This window comes from Humulus lupulus, chromosome 2 (assembly GCF_963169125.1).
Source record: "Humulus lupulus chromosome 2, drHumLupu1.1, whole genome shotgun sequence".
NCBI lineage: Eukaryota > Viridiplantae > Streptophyta > Magnoliopsida > Rosales > Cannabaceae > Humulus > Humulus lupulus.
This window is the reverse complement of record NC_084794.1, coordinates 105,342,274-105,361,632: the sequence shown is the minus strand read 5'-3', so window position 1 is coordinate 105,361,632 and position 19,359 is coordinate 105,342,274. Positions and strand designations below refer to the sequence as shown.

The 19,359-nt window shown below is 39.7% G+C and overlaps 1 protein-coding gene across 1 annotated transcript; it reads right to left on the bottom strand.

Moving 5' to 3' along the window:
- Positions 1 to 1,501: 1,501 nt before the first annotated feature.
- Positions 1,502 to 4,954, bottom strand: LOC133818322 (protein high chlorophyll fluorescent 107). The gene is made up of 8 exons (XM_062251109.1): positions 4,329 to 4,954; positions 4,066 to 4,209; positions 3,472 to 3,777; positions 3,316 to 3,375; positions 2,826 to 3,071; positions 2,547 to 2,657; positions 2,272 to 2,448; positions 1,502 to 2,171 (listed from the first exon to the last, which is right to left on the bottom strand). Exons 1-8 carry the CDS (start codon positions 4,806 to 4,808, stop codon positions 1,827 to 1,829), a joined length of 1,869 nt encoding a protein of 622 aa, XP_062107093.1. The 5' UTR covers positions 4,809 to 4,954; the 3' UTR covers positions 1,502 to 1,826.
- Between the last annotated feature and the right edge of the window lie 14,405 nt (positions 4,955 to 19,359).

Genomic DNA, 19,359 nt, shown 5'->3' with positions numbered 1-19,359 from the left:
AAGCATTGGAGTTGTCAATGTCATTTGGATGAGTTGGAGGAAAGATATTGTTTGGTTTTGCATGAAGTGGATGTGCATGACATGAACCGACATCCCACCCTTAAAGACATGAAATTTGATGTCATTGTCTTTAACTTTCCTCATTCTGGTCATGTCTCTTGGCTATGTGAGAGAGATGACATTCTTATTGAGTAAGTTACGTACCTGTATATAATTATAGCACTCTAACTTCATCTAAAAGTTTATTGAACTTTTGTTGTTCTAGGATATATATAAATATATGTATATTATATGATCTTTGTTATTTGATATTGAATAGGAGGCATAAGAATTTGGTTAGAGGTTTCTTTAGAAGTGCCTGCAAATTGATGAACGAAGGTGGGGAGATCCACGTTGCTCACAGGGGTGACGAACCTTACAACAAATGGGAGCTGGAGAAGCTAGCCCAAAACGCAGGGCTGATTCTCAAAGAAAAAGTGTCGTTTTACAAAGAACACTATCCTGGCTACCACAACAAGAGAGGCAGTGTTATCCAGGGCAACAAGAAGTTCCCACTAGAATACTCTTTCACTTTCAAGTTCTCTCTTGCTGATCATAATCACCACCATATAAGGACAGCGAGTACTACTGCCGATGAAAAGACACCTTACGTACCGATGATCGGCCCCAGCAATAGCTCTGTTACATATGATGATCATGATCATGAAAGAGGGGATACTGATATTGCTGATGATGAAACGACGAGGAGTAATATTACTACCACTACTACTACCGGTACTAGTACAATGTCTGATGATCATGATCATACTCATCAAATGACTGCAGGTAGTACTGAGGTGATAACTTTAATGATCAGTATTGCGGATAACAGTAATGTTTTCGATGTTCATGATAATGATGAAAAGATCACAGATGATCCTATAATTGATGGTGTGATGAAAAATGATGGAGAAATAGCACCAACTAACAACTGTACTGTTACTCTTACTGTATCAGAATATGACCATCAACATCATCAAAACCGTATCGATAATGACAATTATGAGACGGCATTGATCGTTAATGACGCCATTTGCCCTGTTGTTGATGATGGTATTAATAATCAACATAATGAAATTAAGAGTACCACGGATGTTGTTGACGAGGTGAGTGATATGGTGGAAGGGTTTACTTTTCTTTAGACAATGTATAATGGGGGTTTTCAGCATTTGGCTACCAAGATCTACTTTATAATGTACTTTGGGTGGAAAATTGTGACATTTTTTAATATTTTTTATATATATCCTTGTATTGTTCTTGTGATGTCAAATTTATTTAAAAAGGTATAATAGGATTATACATATACCGCTTTACGCAATATTGATAAAGATCGGGAAATTTCTACATTAAATTGAAGCCAAATAACATTTTCTTTCATAATATGTTTATTATTCTATGTAAATATGTTGTTTTATGTTGCCACAAAAAGTACGTGATGGATTCATAAAACATCGATACACTCTTGGGCTATTAATGAAGGATTTGGCTTGAAGGGCATCAATTACATAAGAATAGATCTGTTGAATTAATTACAGATTTGAAAAATTGTAAATTATTGTAAATTTATACCAGTCAAGGTCCCTTACATATGACTGTTAACTGATAACTAATCGGGTTCAAAGCTGCTTTCATGCTCTACAAATTAACGGGCAATAATACATTTTGATTTTCAAGGATTTCGATTGAGGAGGATCGATTGGGGAATCGTTCAAATTAGTAAGTATTTCACTGTTGACCCGTCTTGAAGCTTCATAATCTGTTGTGTTGACAAGGCTCTCCTCTAGGAGTTAGGAAAAGACTGAAAATTTACCTCTTGATCTTTTTGCGAAGTTCATTCTTGTCGTTTCCAACAGAAAATCCAGCTTATTTGGGTCTAAATACAATCTTTCAGAGATAAAAGCATCCACATCAAAGCCACTGTCACTTTCCTTGTCGTCGCCATTAGAGTAAACACCGATTGAGTCTTCATTAGTGTAATTATCATCAATCACAGCCATTCTTCTCAAGGAATCCTGGGGTGCACTAGATGGGTTTTGGTCTAATTTTAAGAGTCTCTTTACACTATCAATTGCTGGGTCTATGATATCTAGGAATCCCATAACCCATGAAGCATCATCGACAACTTCAGTACGCTGCGGCAACCAAAATAGGTAAGAGTAAATCTATTTTACTTACGATTATACTAAACAATTCTTTGCATAAAGATAAGAGTAATTTGTAGTGCTTGTTCACCTGCTGGAAATAGAGATTGCGGATTTCCTCAGCACGAACAGAATTTCCAAGATCCTCCTCAAATGCTGCCCAAGTCATCCATGTGACGAAACTCTGAGAATTTATGTTTAGAGATGATCTAAATAATCTACGTGCTGCAGATAGGTTGCCAATTCTTTGTTCTAGGACTCCCCAAGCCTATACCAACAAGTAAGAATATTGGTTCAAACCGATCTCTTCCCATATTTCAACTACATTCCGAAAAAAAAAAATTCACTAAATTATATGGTAGTTACCTGTAGGCATCGTGCAGCAGTATCACTGGTCGAGTCAATTGACAGTGCCTTTTGGTATAATTCCCTAGCTGTGGTTATATTTCCTTCTTTCCACTCCATCCATCCCCATGCCTAAAAAAAATATCACATTTTCTCAATCATACAGATTATTCCTAATTCATATGTAATATGCATAACATACACAGCTCCAGTAACTTCATAATTCTCAAACATAAGTGCACAACTTGGCGTTGTTATAATAAATTTGATGAGTAAGTGTTTGCAATATGAGATTCTTACCATCCATACTGGTTGGTGACTTGGGTCTAATTCAGATGCTCTTCTAAACAACACCCGAGAAAGATTTGCAGTTGAGTGTTTATATTCCAACAAAGCTAGAGACTGAAGTAGAACAGGATCCCTTGGATTAAGTGCATGACCTATCTTTAAAAGCTTTCTTCCCTTGTCAACATTTCCAACACTGGCTTCAAAAACTCCCCACACATGCCATGCAAATCTATTCTTGGGGCTTGCCTGAATAGCTTTCTATATTGTGAAAGAAGAAAGTTATTTAATTGATTGCAAAACTTGATAATTTTCTATAGCATTTTAAATAAGTAATATTGAAAGACAGAGATAGTGCTACATTTTAGTAACTGAAACATCTTCATAAAAACTCTAGTTTCAATGTTCCAACATGATCCTTAGGCCGTTTACTAGCTTCAAATTCTAGCAAGAATGAAAATGGAAGTCATGGTAATGCTATAATCTGGAGACGAGAAATATTCACCTCAAAGAGTCGTCTAGCAACTCGATTATTTTCCTGCTGACTCTCCATTTGTGCCCATGCCTATCTCAGAAGCATCCGAAAAATAAATAATATTAATAAGTCATTGAGAAAGTTACTTTAACCAAGAAAAGAATGCATGCAGAAAACAATACTTACCAGCCAACTAGCACAGCTTTTGGGATTACACTTGGTGGCCTGCTTGAACAGATATCGAGCCTGCTCAAAGCGATTCGCCTTAGCTTCCAGCAATGCCAGCGTTTGGTATATGTACTCATTTCCTCCACAAAATTTGAGAGCTTTAGCGAGAAGGCTCCTTGCCTTCCTGATATTCCCCTGTTTCAGCTCAAGAACTGCCCAACCATGCCAGGCAGCAGTATGTCTCTTGTCAGCAACAGTGGCAGCATCAAATAATTCCCGTGCCCTCCTTATATTTCCCACACTTTTTTCTAAAACAGCCCAACACTGTTGGAGATGACAACGACATTGTCAAATGGAACCTAAGAAATAAATGAAATAATAACACCAAACAAAAATGCTTCTTCCCATTACATAAACTTCCCTCAACTGAATTGTTCATCAGTGAAATTCTAGACTAGTAAAGCCCAAAATTCGAAAGAGACTACAACAACAATTCGATCAAATTATGCTTGATTTTCTTCATTATCAATTGATCAAAGAGAGTACACACCACTTCTCATTTTAGTAAGCTTTTTTTTTTCTTAGAAAACATAGCAACAATTTTCAACGAACCTGCCAGATAAAGGGATTCTCCCCCTGAGTAGCTTGGCAACCTTTCTCATAAACAGCTCGAGCTTCCGCAGTCTTTGATTGCTTGCTTAAAGTTTTCCCCAAAACCACATAAGCTCGCCCATCTTCTGGCCAATAGCTTATACACTGTTCTTCCCAGCAAGAACCACACAAAACACTCATTCTCCATCATCAAATTCCAAAAACAACTTACAAATAAACGAACACATTTAATATACGGAACATGTGGTTACAGAAGATTAAACCTTCTGAAGAATTTCCTCAGCTTCCGCAAATCTGTAACCCCTGTTTAAAACCTTGGCCTTATACAAAGCCAAGTCCAAATTCACCGGCAGAGGCTTCGCCTGCAAGGGGCCAGATTCAATCCGCTCACGGGGCTCAAAAATCGGCATCTTCTTTGCGAACTTTGCAAGTCCCTCGTCAATCGCCGCCGCATTGTCTCCTACTGAAGCCTCCATCGCCGGCCGTCGAACCACGAGCATTCCGTCCGGCAAGGAGTCGGGGGGGCTCTTCGAAGCTATTTCCTTGGTCGAGACAACGGCTGCGGCAGCATAAGAATTGGAGTCAGAGTAGGGAAGCGCGGAGGCGTGGTCGATGACTGGTGCGGAGGAGGAATCTCTGGAAGAGCAGCGCGGGATATGGAGTGTACATTTGGAGAGGTTTGTAGGGTTTTGAGAGGTGAAGAAGAGAGTAAAATTAGGGTTTGAAGAAGGAAGGAGGTGCATATTTCTGTGTATATCGGAGCTAAACCTATGGAAGAAAATGTGAGGCAGGTAGAGGAAGACGAAGTGAAGAACACAAATTACAATTTTACCCTTCTCATTCTTTTTCCTGAATTTGCTATTGTTCCTGGAGGAATAAACTTCTGATGAGTTGACAAAACTTTTGTTTTTAAAAATGAATTAGAAAATCAAAAAACATAATTAGTTTGCATCCTTAATTAACAGGGTAGTTTTGTACTTTGATAAAAACGGTTAACAGTATTATTCGAAGAAACAACGGTCAGCAGTAGAGTCCGCGATAGTGTAGGATTGGCCACGTGTTTCACTTTATGTTATGGCTTCGTGCTTCAACGGGGACCTCAGAAATATTATTAAGGGAATTTCATAGGCAGGATATTTGTTTGAAATTTTTTATTATGCGAACATAACATACTAGCTTAAATATATATATATATGATAATTTTAATATTTTGGATAAAAATATTTATAATATTCAAATACTTATTTTCTCTCTTAATCTAAACTCTCTTTTCTCTCGTTTCTCATTCTCTCACTCTTTCACTCTCTCTCATTCTAATCTTGTAGATCTAAAAAAAACACCAAAATTTAAGAACAAAATAATCTGAAACATACATTTGAGTGAAAAAATATGAACTTCCAAAGATTTCGTCAAAGTTTAGTACAAAGCATCCAAATTGCATTGAAAAATCATCGTTTTGGCCAAAAATAGTTTTCATGATTACATCGAAACATCATTGAATTTGCATCGAAAAAGCATCGTTTTGGTTAAAAAAAAACAAGTTTTCATGATTGCATTGCAAAAGCATCGAAACACCATCGATTTTACATCGAAATTGCATCGATTTTGCTCGAAATTGTATCATTTTGGCCAAAAATCAAGTTTCATGATTGCATCGCAAGAACATTAAAATTGCATCAAAAAAGCATCGTTTTGGCTAAAAAAACAAGTTTTCATAATTGCATCGTAAAAGCATCGAAACGATTTTGCATTAAAATACCATCAATTTTGCATTGAAATTTCATCGATTTTGCATCGAAAAAACATCGTTTTGGCCAAAAATCAAGTTTCATGATTGCATCGCAAGAGCATGGTGTTTCGATGCTCTTGCGATGCAATCATAAAAACTTGATTTTGACCAAAATGATGCTTTTTCAATGCTCTTACGATGCAATCATGAAACTTGATTATGGCAAAAACGATATTTTTTCGATGCAATTTTGATACAAAATCGATGGTGTTTTGATGCTTTGCGATGCAATCATGAAAACTTGTTTTTTGGCCAAAATGATATTTTTTCGATGCAAAATCAATGGTGTTTCGATATTTTTGCGATGCAATCGTGAAAACTTGATTTTTGGCAAAAACGATGCTTTTTCGATTCAATTTCGAACTGGGGCACGATGAAAGAAAGAACTTTTGATCATCTCTATTCAAATATAGAAGTTCAACATTCATCACTCGATGGTCGTGTGAGACTTGACATCAATCTTGAAGTGAGTAATGAACTCCTATTTGTGCTTTTATGACTTTTGACTTATCGAGTAAGGTTCAATATGTTGGGATTTTATGTCCTAATTAAAACTCAAATTCTTTGTAATCTCATTTTATTATCAATAAAAGAATAAAAATCATTTTTTGAATTGGTCAATCACTTTGCTCACATGTTTTATTTTCATGATTATTTGTTTAATATAAACTTCTATTAAATCCCGAGCATATAGCTAATCATATTTATTGTGACGTAATCACAGTTGAATATAAATATGATTATATGTTCAAAATAAGTTAGTCTTAAGATTAGTCAGTGCACAGGATTTACACTGACTTGCCAATCTACGATATGATCTACTTACACGTTGTAGAGTTATGTTCTTTCCAGAACATTAGCAAAGTAGATAAGATCAGATGTATTTGTTACATCCGACTGGACCGATATTGACAGTTGATAAGATAAGTAAACATACCGTTATTATCTATTCTAGTCATATCATATAGTTGACCATAGGTCAATTCAATCTCAATTCTGAGTGGTTAGTTGTAGCGCCCTACTATCTTAGAGCCGTTACTAGGTGAGTTTAAAAAAAATGTGCAATCACTCGCTAACCGAGGCTTTTAAAGCAAAAGTGTAATTAAGTCATAAACAAAGTAGAAATTTTAGAAATAACCCTATTTCATTGAAAATCATAAAAGTTTAACACTTGGGATCCCAAAATACAGTTTAGAAATATTTACAACATACAAATACAACCAAGTCGGCTAAACGACAAAATCTAGGTTTTATAACAACCATCTCCCAAAATCCACTGGCTGTGGCAGCCAGGCAAGCCAAACATGTACACGCCGCCTCATGCTTGCTACACTCATGGTTGGTTGGCTTTCTCCTTGCCCGTACCTGCACCACAGAGCACCCGTGAGCCGAAGCCCAACAAGAAAACCCACAGATAGATAACATATGCAAAACAAACACTTAGCGCATAACAGGCCATTAACAAGTTAAACATACATGGCCAAGTCGTCCCAGGCGCTTTACCAGGCCTTGGGTTCGCGGCCCATGCCGTGAGGATATCCCAGGTATCCTTTAGGGTCTCGCCCTGGCAACTCGCACTCTACGTGCTCAATGCTGCTCCCGGCCCCTTTCTGTACTCGGCCTTGCACTCAATGTGCCTAAAGCCGTTCCCAGCCCTTTGCCGTTCCTGGCCCTGCCGACCTCGGCCTGCGCCGTTCCTGGCTCTTGCTGAACACTTACACAATAGCATTCATAGCATAATAAACAAATACTAAACACTAACAAATACAATCAAGGGCTACGCCCTGCAATTCAAACATATTGGGGCTCAACCCTACATACAAGCTCTATGGGAACAAGGGTTCTCTTACCTGAGTCCCGAGCTCACCGACCACCACTATCCCGAGCACAGTCCTCTAACTTGAGCCTTGCCGAAACCCTAGTCACAACACATTAAAAATATCCATCCATCAAGTTCTAATCCATTAAATAACTTTGAGCCATAACTCTAACCTCTGGGACCTTGAATTATATCAATCCGGGTGAGAAAATCCATCCCGAGCCTTAACCACTGAGTTCCCGAGCCTAATCACACTTAAAAACTCAAACTGACACTAAGAGTCGCGGCCCTACCCACAAGCGCCGCGGCTAGCCTCGAAACAGAGGCTAGCACTTCCCTGCAACACACACGGGCCGCGGCACGCGTCACCAAGCATCACGGCGTGCCTCAAGCTTCTTGGCCTCCCATGGCCGCGCGCGCACACGGGCCGCGGGATGCCCCTCCTAGGGCCGCGGCCCTAGCCTCCAACCCAGAAATCTTCACCCTTTTCCTGCATTTTCTTCAAACCAATTCACCCAAAACCAAACTAGCAATCCTAGATAATTATCACAAAGGTTCCAGCCTAGTTTTAACATCAAAACCTATCAAGAACCAGCCTTCAAAACTCAGCCTAACAATCAAATCCCCAATTCAAACTTAGCCCACATGCAACTTCAATATACAACCTTAAACCATATACAATATTGGCTCAAATCAACATATTAAGAGCTTACCTTGATGAATTATACTTCTGTGCAGATTCTCTAAATCCCAAGCTCAGCTTCAATCCTTAGTTCTTGGCTAATGGGCACCCAAAGCTTGATTCCCTTGAGTTTTTCTTAGAGAGTGAAAGAGAGAGAGATGAGAAACTATCTTCAGCTGGGAAGGATAGGTGAATGTCAGTTTCTAAGTCTCCACTAGCTTCCTAAACTTTGTTTTATTTAACTTAAGCTTTAAGGTTACCTCAAGGCTCGGGGTACCAAAACGTCCCCGAGGGCAAAATGGTAAATTTTCCCAATATTCCCTCCTAGACATTCTATTCTCAAATATATCTCCAAATATTTATTTCCATACCCTGATAACCCAAAATAATAATTAATGCCCAAATTACCCCTCGACTCGCCCTGAGTCGGATTCTCAACCCCGCTGTGACTCTCTGGCTAACCGCTCCCCATGACTGTCTCGGGCCGTGCTACACTGATAAATCACATACATATCGCATTTATCACATTTATCACAGTTATACCCCTACTATCCAAACGGGGCCCACATGCACATTTAACTCAACTAAACATACATCTTTAACATATGTTCACATAAATTTACATACTAGCATATTAATTCATTTATTGCCTTCCAGGCACGCTAATCAAGGCCCTAAGCCCTATTAGCAAATTTGGGTCGTTACACAGACGGATCCCCATCTCCATCGAACTTTGATAAATGGGGCATCCTGAAACCCGGTGGGCACGTTGTTGCTGCAATGTTGGGGGCGAAGAGCTCGAGCTCATCCCCCAAGTCATATTCATCTTTCTCCTTCTCTTATAGGAGTCTTTTCATCAGCTCCTCCATCTGGGCTAACCTCTCGAGGGTTTGGTCCTTGGCTCCCTAGGGTTGTTCAACAGCTCCCATTCGATCACACACATTTGGCGGGTTATTGTCCCTCCAACCTCGAGCTTGGTTTGGTGGGACATTCCCGTTATCACGTACTTCAGAAGGACTTCCCTCGTGGTGAGTGCCACTGACTCCATCGCGAGCTGGATTTCTCCTTTGTGAATTCAGGCAATCTCGCAGATCGGTCTGCGGATCAACTTGAGGGTTCTGAGCTGAACTCAGCTGGTTTCTCAAATATGTGCTGGTTCTATCACTTCGACGGCCCTTCGTCCAATAGCTTCCATTAGAGAAACTCAGAGCTTGTGATCAAGGATGAGGATCTGGGATATTTCCGCGTACTCACGGGGCATGAGTAGGGGCAACGGGAGGAGGATTCCTCCTGCTATTTCCGTAGGTAGGAACGTTTTGAGTAGAATGAGGTGGAGATGGATGCCTTATCAGCGATGGAGGATGCCTAATTGGTGAGGTGATTCTTGTCCCATCAGGTTGGACCATACTAGCCCACGTTCACTCTGCTCCACCATTTCTGATTCCCTGTGTCTGGCGATCTGATCGCGGCACAGGGAGGTCGGTCGGGACATGCCGTCTTTGCGAGTTTTCCCTTGACCCTCAACGCGGGTCTCCATGGGCGCTCCTGGGTGTATTTAACGGTGGTGTTGAACTCAGAGTTGAGGTTCTGACCGACCGAGTGACTCATTGATGATCCCTAAGAAAGCCACCAAACGGGGTTTCCTGGTGATTGTGCGACATAGGCGCAGAACTTGGGGTTAAGGTTCTAACCGATTGACTTGGCCTGGGTCGACTATCCCGGCGGGACTTATGAGTCCCGCCTTGCCTCTTTCCGACGTTAACGTTGGTTGCAAGAGGGGGTAACTGAGCCAAGACCTCCTTGATTTTCTTGTTTGCTTTGGCTAGATGGCTCCTCAACTGCATGTTCCCCAACTCCACCGGAGTCAAGTAATCCGGGTTCAGATTCGGCGGTAGAGGTGCTGAACTTCTAGTGTCATCGTGGCCCATCGGTTGCTTTCCCAACCGCTGCTGAATCTCTGGGTTTTGTTCATCGGAAACAACGGTATGGTGAGCCTCCGGCCCACCATGCAGATCTGTTTCGTTACAGTGCCTTGAACGAGTGACCACCATGATGAACTTTGTTCTGAATCTTTTTCAATAGCACTAATTTGCAGCTCTCAATGAAAGCACCAAACTGTTGACGCAGTTTTTCTCCAACAGTGAATAACGTAATTAGATGGAATAAATTAGTGCTTAAGGATAAACCGTAATCAGGAAAATAACACTTAGGGATGCTAGGAATGAAATATCAAGAACACTCATTCCTTTTTACGTGGTTCAAAGGCTAATATCCCCCTAGTCCACGAGTCGTTATTATTACTGTATATCTCTCTATATTTTTGCAGAGTATTTGCATTATAGAGAAAGAACCCAACCCCTTTCCCTATCCAGGGTCTTGGTATTTATAGAAGAACCATCCCAAGATAGGTGTTTGGGTCATCACGTGAATACAAATCCTTCCTATGACCTGTCTTGCACAAATGATGAATATTACAATTTACATTAAGGTATGGTATAATCATTAGGTAAAAATGATCATGGGTCATCTGGCATAATCGGACATGTGATGTCTGATTAGGCATGTTTATGTTACGTGTCCGAGAATTCAGGAATAAACGGACATGTGGTGTCTGATCACGCACGTTTATATATAACGTATCCAGGTTTATAAAAGATCCTGGAAATGGCAGATCTTTAGCATACCCCAACCTGAACATAACGCCAGCTCGCGTCTAGGACGATGTGCTTCATATGCGTCTCTAACTCGTGTTATTTACCTTGGGAGTTGCACTACCTTCGCAGAGGAAATATGAACTCGTGGATCATCTAGTATTGTTCTTGGCTAGCCAACTGTACTCGAGCTGCCTAAAAGACCCGAGCTGAAATATCAGGAGGTACAATAGTATACTAAATTAAGTGTTGAATAACGCTTTATAATTCTTTTAAAAAATATAAATATTATAAATACTGGGAATAATTGGGAAAGCATGTCGAAAATAGAATTTCTGATATTTTGAATCACCACACGTGAAAAAAAATATTTAATCATATTTTAAGCAAATTAAATTATCAAGAATTTTCTCGAAAACATACAAGAAGGTTGTCATAACTACAACGAATACCGTTATGTAAATAAAAATTGGGTCATGACTAATATATGTATGTGAAACTGGAGCCATACTTCATCCTATCCTAAGCCATACTTCCTTTTCCTTCAGATATGTTAATCTAACGAATTAATAAACCCAGCAATTTCTCACACGAATCTGCACGAATTACACTCCATACTACGTGACTTACGATCATAAAGGATAGATTGCTAGATCAATTAACTCGAAGGTTAATCTAAAAACTTATAACAGTAGTTGCCTTCAGATATGATCCATATTGCATACTATCCCTACTTCAAAAATCTCTAAAGGAAGGATTTAGAAGAACATTTTTTATAATAAACACTTTGATATTTTATTACTTTGTAATTCTCTGCCTTACCCAAAGAGAGATGATGGCCTTATATAGCCATGTACTTAAGCATACAAACTTAACCCACCTTAGTCAAAACCAACCATAGTTAGGATCAGATAAGGGATAAGATTCCCTGACCAAAGCATAAAATAAAGTAAACAAGATAAGGGATAAGATTCTATGTCCAAAGCAAAAGGCTAAATGACAAAAGCATAAAGTAAAGCATACAAGATAAGGGATAAGATTCTCTGACCAAAGCAAAAGGATAAAAGTCAATTTTTATTTAAAATTTGTTTCATGGCTAGCCCCATAGTCAGAATCATATGATGGGTCTTCATGAAGTGGGTTCCATCCTGTCGGTTCTTCTTCATCCTGATCACTGCCAGCTGGAGGGCAGGCATCGTAGTCTGTATATCCCATATCCCATTCTTTTCCTGTGTACTGGAAGAGATAAGGATCTTGCATATCTACAGTGTCGGCATGTAGGTCTTGAGAATCTTCAAAGTAATTACTTTTTCACAAAATTACCCTTTCAGTGTCGGTCAATTTGTATAGTGACAAATATTTTTTCTCTAAAGTTTCTTCGAGTTTGGCGACCTGATTTGTTTCATTTTCTGCAATATGGAAGGCTTCAAGTGCCCTCGTTATTTTGCAAGTATAGTCAGAAGGGAACCTTTCCCAAGGAGCGTCTTCTTCTGGCTTGGGCCATAATTCAGGAGGTATAGTCTGATTTTTCTCAAATAGACTTTTTTTGATGTCCATGTATTCTTGGCCCCCAAGACCACATAGTGGCTCTTCTTTTGACCTGTAGATTTCGAATGCTAGATTGATAACTATATTCGGTTCTGCATCAAGCTTGGCATTAAGACTAAGAAAGAGAACAGTATAACAATTCATTAGGCTAGCAACATTTGGGCCTGGTGGGTAGATAAAAGTGAGCTTGTCATTCTGTACCTTTTTCCATTCAGTTGATAGGAACTTTTTCCATTTTTCCAATGGAGCGAACCAGGATAGAATGTCCATTTGGAATTGGTAAGCTGGTTTGAACCTTTCTTGGTCCAAGAATGATTTTATGGATGTGTGCAAGGCCATAGTTTGTACCTAGACAGCTATGGTAAAAACACTAGCCAAATATCATAAAAAGTGAGCTACTGGTTTTGGTGGGAAGATAGCATCTCGAAAAGGTAGGATTTGGGCAAATGGATAGTTTGGATGGATTCCAAAGTAATTTTGTATAGAAGGTCCATGTTTGGAAATCATAAAATTTTGAAGAAAGATTGCTATGTGAGTTGCTCTTTCTCTGGCTGATTTGTGGGACGTCTTTTAAAGGATATTTTTTGAATCTCGGGGAAAAGATTGATTGTGTTTGATAACATAGGAAGAAGCCATCATGAGTATGAATAGGATGGTATGTTATGATTTTTGGGCGACAATGGGGATGGTTCTTAGTGAGTATCCTGAGGCTAGATTTATACCAAGGGGTGATCTAGATAAGAAATCAGCCACAATATTGTCTTTGCCTTGGATGTGTTTAATGTCAAAAGAGTAGTTGTCAAACTAGACTGCCAATCTCAAAAGTTGGGCATTTGTCGTCTTGCTTTTCTTTAGACCGATCATTCCTTTTGACGTGGCAAAGTTTGTTTCTACCAAGAAATGATGACCTATCAGATGGAATTTGAATTTTGTAATACCCATCTTTATCGCCAATAATTATTTTAGGGTACAATGATAGTGGAGCTAAGAATCTTTGAAGTGGTCACTCTTGTATCCACATATTTTTCTTTTTTCTGTCTTGTCTTGTTCAAGTAGGATAGCTCCCCAATACCGATCACTAGCGTCTGTCTGCAAAATTCTTTTTCCATCAGAAGGAATCTGCAATGGTGGTAGTGTCTGCATCATCTCCTTTAGTTTTTTGACTGCGACAGTTTGCTATTGTGACCATGGTGGAGTTTTCTTTTTAAGCATGTCATTGAGTGGTCTTGTCATTTCTGAAAGTCGCTGGACAAAATCCCTTAAATAGTTTACAATTCCTAAGAATTGTTGGATTTGGACCATTGTGAAGTCCTTTTCGGGAAACTTTAGTAATTCTTGGCCTATGTGAGGTTGGGCCTCATATTGGCATTTAATAAGCTTCATTCCCAGAAAGTCAATTTGGGCTTGTCCAATGATCATCTTCTTTCGGATAACATGACCCCATGGGCTTCTGTGAGAGAGATGAATTGGGCTAGTACATTGTGATGGGCTTGTTCATCCTGTGAGAAGAGCAATAAATCATCAATGTAGATCAGGCCTTATCTAGGATGGGGTCATAGATTCTGGTCATGGCCTTTTGGAAAAATGATGGGGCTACTTTGAGACCAAAGGGAAGGACAGTCCACTAATAGTGGTGATTTTGAATGCAGAAGGTCATTTTGGGCCTATCTTCTAGTTTGATACCCAATTGCCAAAATCCTGCCTTTAGATCAAATTTCGAAAATATTTGAGCCTTTGACAGGCTTGCAAATAGGGAATTTTTGTTTGGTAGGGGGAATTTATCATTTGCCAAAAAAAATTCAAGGGCTTGTAATTGATGAATAGTCTTTGTTTTCCCTAAGCATGTTATGATCTCTTATTGACGTAGAAAGCATGGCATGCCCATGAAGAGGTGGTTGGTTTGATCAATCCTTGTTGTTGTAGTTCTTTGCATTCCTCGGTTGCCATTTTCTGATGCTTTGGGTTCATGCCTAGGTGACTTGCCTTGGTAGGTTTAATGTCTTCATTGAGCTTGAATGGTAAACTGATGAAGAACTGTTAATTTTTCCATAGAGGGCATTCACATTTTTGGAGGAACTCGGCATGACTTGTGGCACATGAATTTTCTATAACCCTTTTCTGGCCTTGGAGAATGGATCAGGAGGCATTAGAAAATAGTTTAGGATGGATTCCCATGGAGCAAAATTTTGTTTGTAGCCAAGGCCAGCAGGAAGGATTCGTAAACCCTTTTTTTTTGGTGTAGACATCAAAACCAATAATTAGATCTTTCCATGGTAATTTTGAGCCAATTACTCTATGAATGATAGAGCATCCTGGGAAGAACTATAATTTAATTGGTTTACTGATGAGCTCTATACAGAAAATGCTTCAGTTTGCAGCGTGGAAGAATTGTTTTTCATTTCTCCAATATTCTGGAGGGAGAACATCATAGTTCATCATGGTGTATGATGCTCCCGTATCAAAGAAGGCTGCTACTTTGACTGGATGAGCATATTTTGTAGAGAGGATTTGCATGGAGATAATTGGTGATGGTTGTATTGTATTAATAGCTGCCATGTGGTAGAATTCATCTGAAGCCTTCGGTTGTTCGAATGCACAGAGGGACTCTGAATTTATCTCGTCATCACTAGAGAAGATGGATTCTAGGTCATTTTCTTCGAGAGATATGCCAGTTGTTTGTTGAATGTGGGAAATTAGTTTGGCGGTTTTCCCTTTGGGGCATTGTTTGGCACAATGTCCTTTGTTTCCACAGATGAAACATATGTCGGACTTCTTCTTGAAGGAGCGCTTCCTCCTTAGAAATTTGAACGAGTAGCGTCCTTTTTCCTTTGATAATTTAAAGGTTTTAAACTTTTATTGTGTTTCAATTTTTCTAGAAGACAAGAACATGCTGATTCTGATGGAAATTTGATCCGTAGGTCCTTTGGATAAATTTGTGATTAGAGCACATCTTTTCTAATGCCTTTAGAACTGGCTGATAGATTTCTCCAATCGTAGCATCAGCTAGGGTTCTTCCTATTCCCGAAAGAATTCTAAAGGTTTCTTCTCCTAGTGGTTCTGGTATGGAAGAGAGGAAAGCTTATTTTAGATTTGGATCATCAATTCCACCTATTTTACGGAACCGTTTAGTCATCTTTTTGTAATGCTTCTCCAAATCTCTCTTATCCATTAAACAACATTTTAGCTTGAAGAATGATGCATGTAGTCTTTCAGTGACTTGCGCCTGTCTGCAGAATTCAATATACAGATTGGTCAGGGCATTGGTGACAGATGGAAGTTGTAAAAACGTCATCTGTCTATAATCGCCCAGAGTTATCCACCAGTCTTGTAGGGTTCCTATAAAACAGGAGACAAAGTTGAGGAGAACTATTCCTGTTTGTGCTTCTGGTCTTTGGGATTCTAGACTGAGCCAAGCCTGAAACTCTTGGAACCTTTCACATTGATGGAGGGAGGTCATCTAAAGTAAGTGTTTGAAAGTTTGAACTTTTACTCTTTCGTTTTTGGGGAAAATGTGGTGTTGTTGATTCATTTCCACTTTCGTCTTCACTTGTGATAATTGGTTATGTCTGTGAGTTTGATTCCGCTGGTTGAACCATCAAATGTGGAAATGCTCCATCGTCATCGCTGGATAAGTTTTCACTGGATAGGCTTTTGGGATCACTAGGTAGTGCCATTAGAAGTTGAACTCATTTCTTTAGACCAGTCATTTGAAGAATTGTCTGAACTAGCCAAAGAGCTTTGATCATCTGAGTCCATTTCTTTTTCTGTGATGTGGAGAGTGCTTGTATGTCAAATCATTCATGACATAGGATTTGTGACTAGATGAACCATAAGTTGCTTAAGTTCGTCTGTCGGTTGGCTTGATGATTCTTTCTTCTTCCACTTTTTTGTCTTCTTTTGTTGACTTTCATCAAGCATGCGTCTTAGTCTTACAACAGAGTCCTCTTGCACGGATCCAATAATAGGAAAAGGCTTGGAGGTCTTTGGTATTATAGCAAATTGCCAAGGGACCGGCAGTGTAGTTATCCCGAACAGGGACGAAGCTCCCAAATAGCTAGTTGAAGGTGTCTTTGTCCGTTCTTGCTGGCAAAAATAGTTCTTGAGGGATTCATATTGAGTTTTAAGGCTCTTCATCTCGGCTTCTTTCGCTAGGAATACTAGCATTGGGGCTGAGTTTGTTTTAATGATGGCTAAAAGCTCTTCATGAGTCTGTTGGATTTCTGCAGTGAGTTTATCGATGATAATAGTCTGAGATTGTTTTATTGTTGTCTCTATTCTGGTATTTTGTACCTTGACTTGCTTTAAGACATTGTTTTGGGCAATCATATTTTCTAATTGCTAGTTGAGAACCTCTTCGGTCGGAGATACTTTTTTGAGAAACCCATCCGCGTTCCTAGTTGTGGGGTTTTGAACCTTTGGTTGGTGAGAAACCGTAACTTGGTCGTCCTTGTCTATCAAATTTCTTAAGAGTAGGAAAATTTGACCCATAATCAGCAGTAGTCATCATACATACTTGTGGAATTTGTTGGAATTGATTTTGAGCAGGAAAAGCCTCCCCATGATGTCACATCCATTTTGCTTCTTTTTTGTAGCATGGCCAAATGTTCTGTTCAAGAGTTGAAAGTGAAGGCTCTTGGGAGTCTGTAGAAGGAAGCTCAACGTCCCATCTAGTTGGTTCTAGAGAAGAGTCAGGTAAGTCTTTGGGAGCAAAATATTTGACTATATAGTCAAACTTTCCAGAGGGTTGGCCTAACAATCCTATTCCTTTTTCTCCTTTATCTAGTTGTTGCTTAAGTCATTTTCCTGAGCTAGGACTTCGCTTTGGCTTTGGGAGGTCTTCTTCTATTTTCAGGCAGCTTTTGCAGTCGCAAACATCCCAATACTTATGTCCATCTGAAGATTCGAAAGCATAAATAGGGCTACCTTGAGAATCAAAGGATTGGATTTCTACATCAGTTGGTGTGACAAAAGTCATCATGTACTGGGTGGCAAATTAACTGGGAGTCTTTGTTTTAGTTCTATCAATGATTATTTCGATAGAGCCTGTAACGCTCTGGATAGCCAAGACTACTACAATGTGCACTTATAAAGGTGCAGGACTTGCTAATCAAGTCATTTAGTTAAAAACGTGTCACTAAAACCATTAATGTGCTAGGGTTAAAAGGGTTTGGTATCAAAAAGGAACATTTCATAAAATTAAACATTTTACACATGGGATCCCAAAAAGTAACAACGTTCAAAAGTTAGTTTACAAAATTTCTAAAGTTTAAACAATCATTAGCCACTCTAAGGCAAAACAGACGTTTCTGGTTCTCCTGTTCCTGTCTCACTCTCAACCGTGGCGGCTGAGCAGTTGTTCATGTACATTCTGCTCTCAGAGCTCTCCAAATTAGGGTTGATCAAGCTTGCCCTTGCCTTTACCTGCACCACGTAGCACCTGTGAGCCAAGGCCCAGCAAGAAAACATATCATACTACATAACAAGCAATAATAATATTTGGATACCCCTTTAAGCACGTTTATACACTTAACATACCACAATATTCACAAAGCTTGGAGATTCAACCAAAGAGTTAGCTAATCATCACCCAACTATTCAGCATAACAATCCACCAAACAATAATAGCAAACAAAGCATATAATAGTCAAGGTCAACACTTAAGTTCGCATCCTCTATTTACCCCATTGACTCCGGCCCGCTTAAACCGAGCTCAGTGCATAACAAGTTATCCTCAGCTACCAGTGGTCGAGCTGCGCCCTATGCACTAGTGTAAACTTCGACACTCTTAGGCCGTTGGTTTACTGTTTACATGGCATAATACCATCCTTTACAAAGAATACAAAATAGGGAACCCTTAGTCCCATTATAATTCCACAACCAGGTGCAGTTTTCTTACCTTTAATTTCCAAGTTCACTGATTATGAGCGATGCCTCTCGAGCATGATCCGCTTCCCAAGCCCTAGCTTAATACCTAGTCACAACCAAGATAGGGAGTACCATTAATAATCGCGTTAATATTTCCGGATGGAGTTCTAGCTTCCGGGACACCGAATTCCACCAAACACGGTGGTGGAGTCGATCCCGAGCACCCTACGTTAGGTTCCCGCTCTTAAAACCTCCAAGAGATCAAAGATGCCCTTAAGGGTTGCAGCCCTTGAAACCTAGCCACAGCCCACCCCTGAAACAGAGGCTAAGCCTCTCTGAAGACAAACACGCGTCGCGGCCCTACCCTGTGGCACCGCAGCGCTTCCCCACTGCAGAGCCTCCTTGGCTCTTTTTTGCTTCACAGGGCCGCGGCACTCTAGAACAGAGCCGCGGCCCAACCCTTCGTGCCCAGAAAAACCACCATTTCTAGCCTCCTAACCTTGCTAAAAACCACCCCCAAAGCACCCTAATTCCAAAACCCATTGATCACAAGACTCCCAACATGGTTCCAACAACTAAATCCAACAAAAACCTAGTTTAAAAACTCATTAAATTCCCATTTTGATTTCTGAAACCCAGTAGCTCAAGAACTCTAAAAGCAGTCATGCAAACTCAGATTTTAGACTCTAAATTATGAATTGAAGCTTACCTTCTTTGATGAACCACTTCCTTAACAATTTCTGAGCTAAAACCCAAGCTTCTCAGCTTCAATTCATCCCTTAAACATCAAAACCATAAACACTTTTAATACTCACCCAAAACTCAGAATTCTAGTGCTCAAGAATGAAATTCAGTTCTTACCTTGGTCCTGATTGAGTGTCCCTTAGTTAGAACTAAGCTAATCCCTCACAAACTCAGCTCAAAACACAGAATTCCAGCT

Bases quoted from the DNA above. Each gene is read 5' to 3' on its own strand.
- LOC133818322 (XM_062251109.1), bottom strand. From the start codon at position 4,808: ATGCACCTCCTTCCTTCTTCAAACCCTAATTTTACTCTCTTCTTCACC. The intron at 3,778-4,065 runs GTTCGTTGAAAA...CATCTCCAACAG, and splicing joins AGAATCCCTTTATCTGGCAG to TGTTGGGCTGTTTTAGAAAA. The intron at 2,172-2,271 runs GTGAACAAGCAC...TGGTTGCCGCAG, and splicing joins GCAATCTCTATTTCCAGCAG to CGTACTGAAGTTGTCGATGA.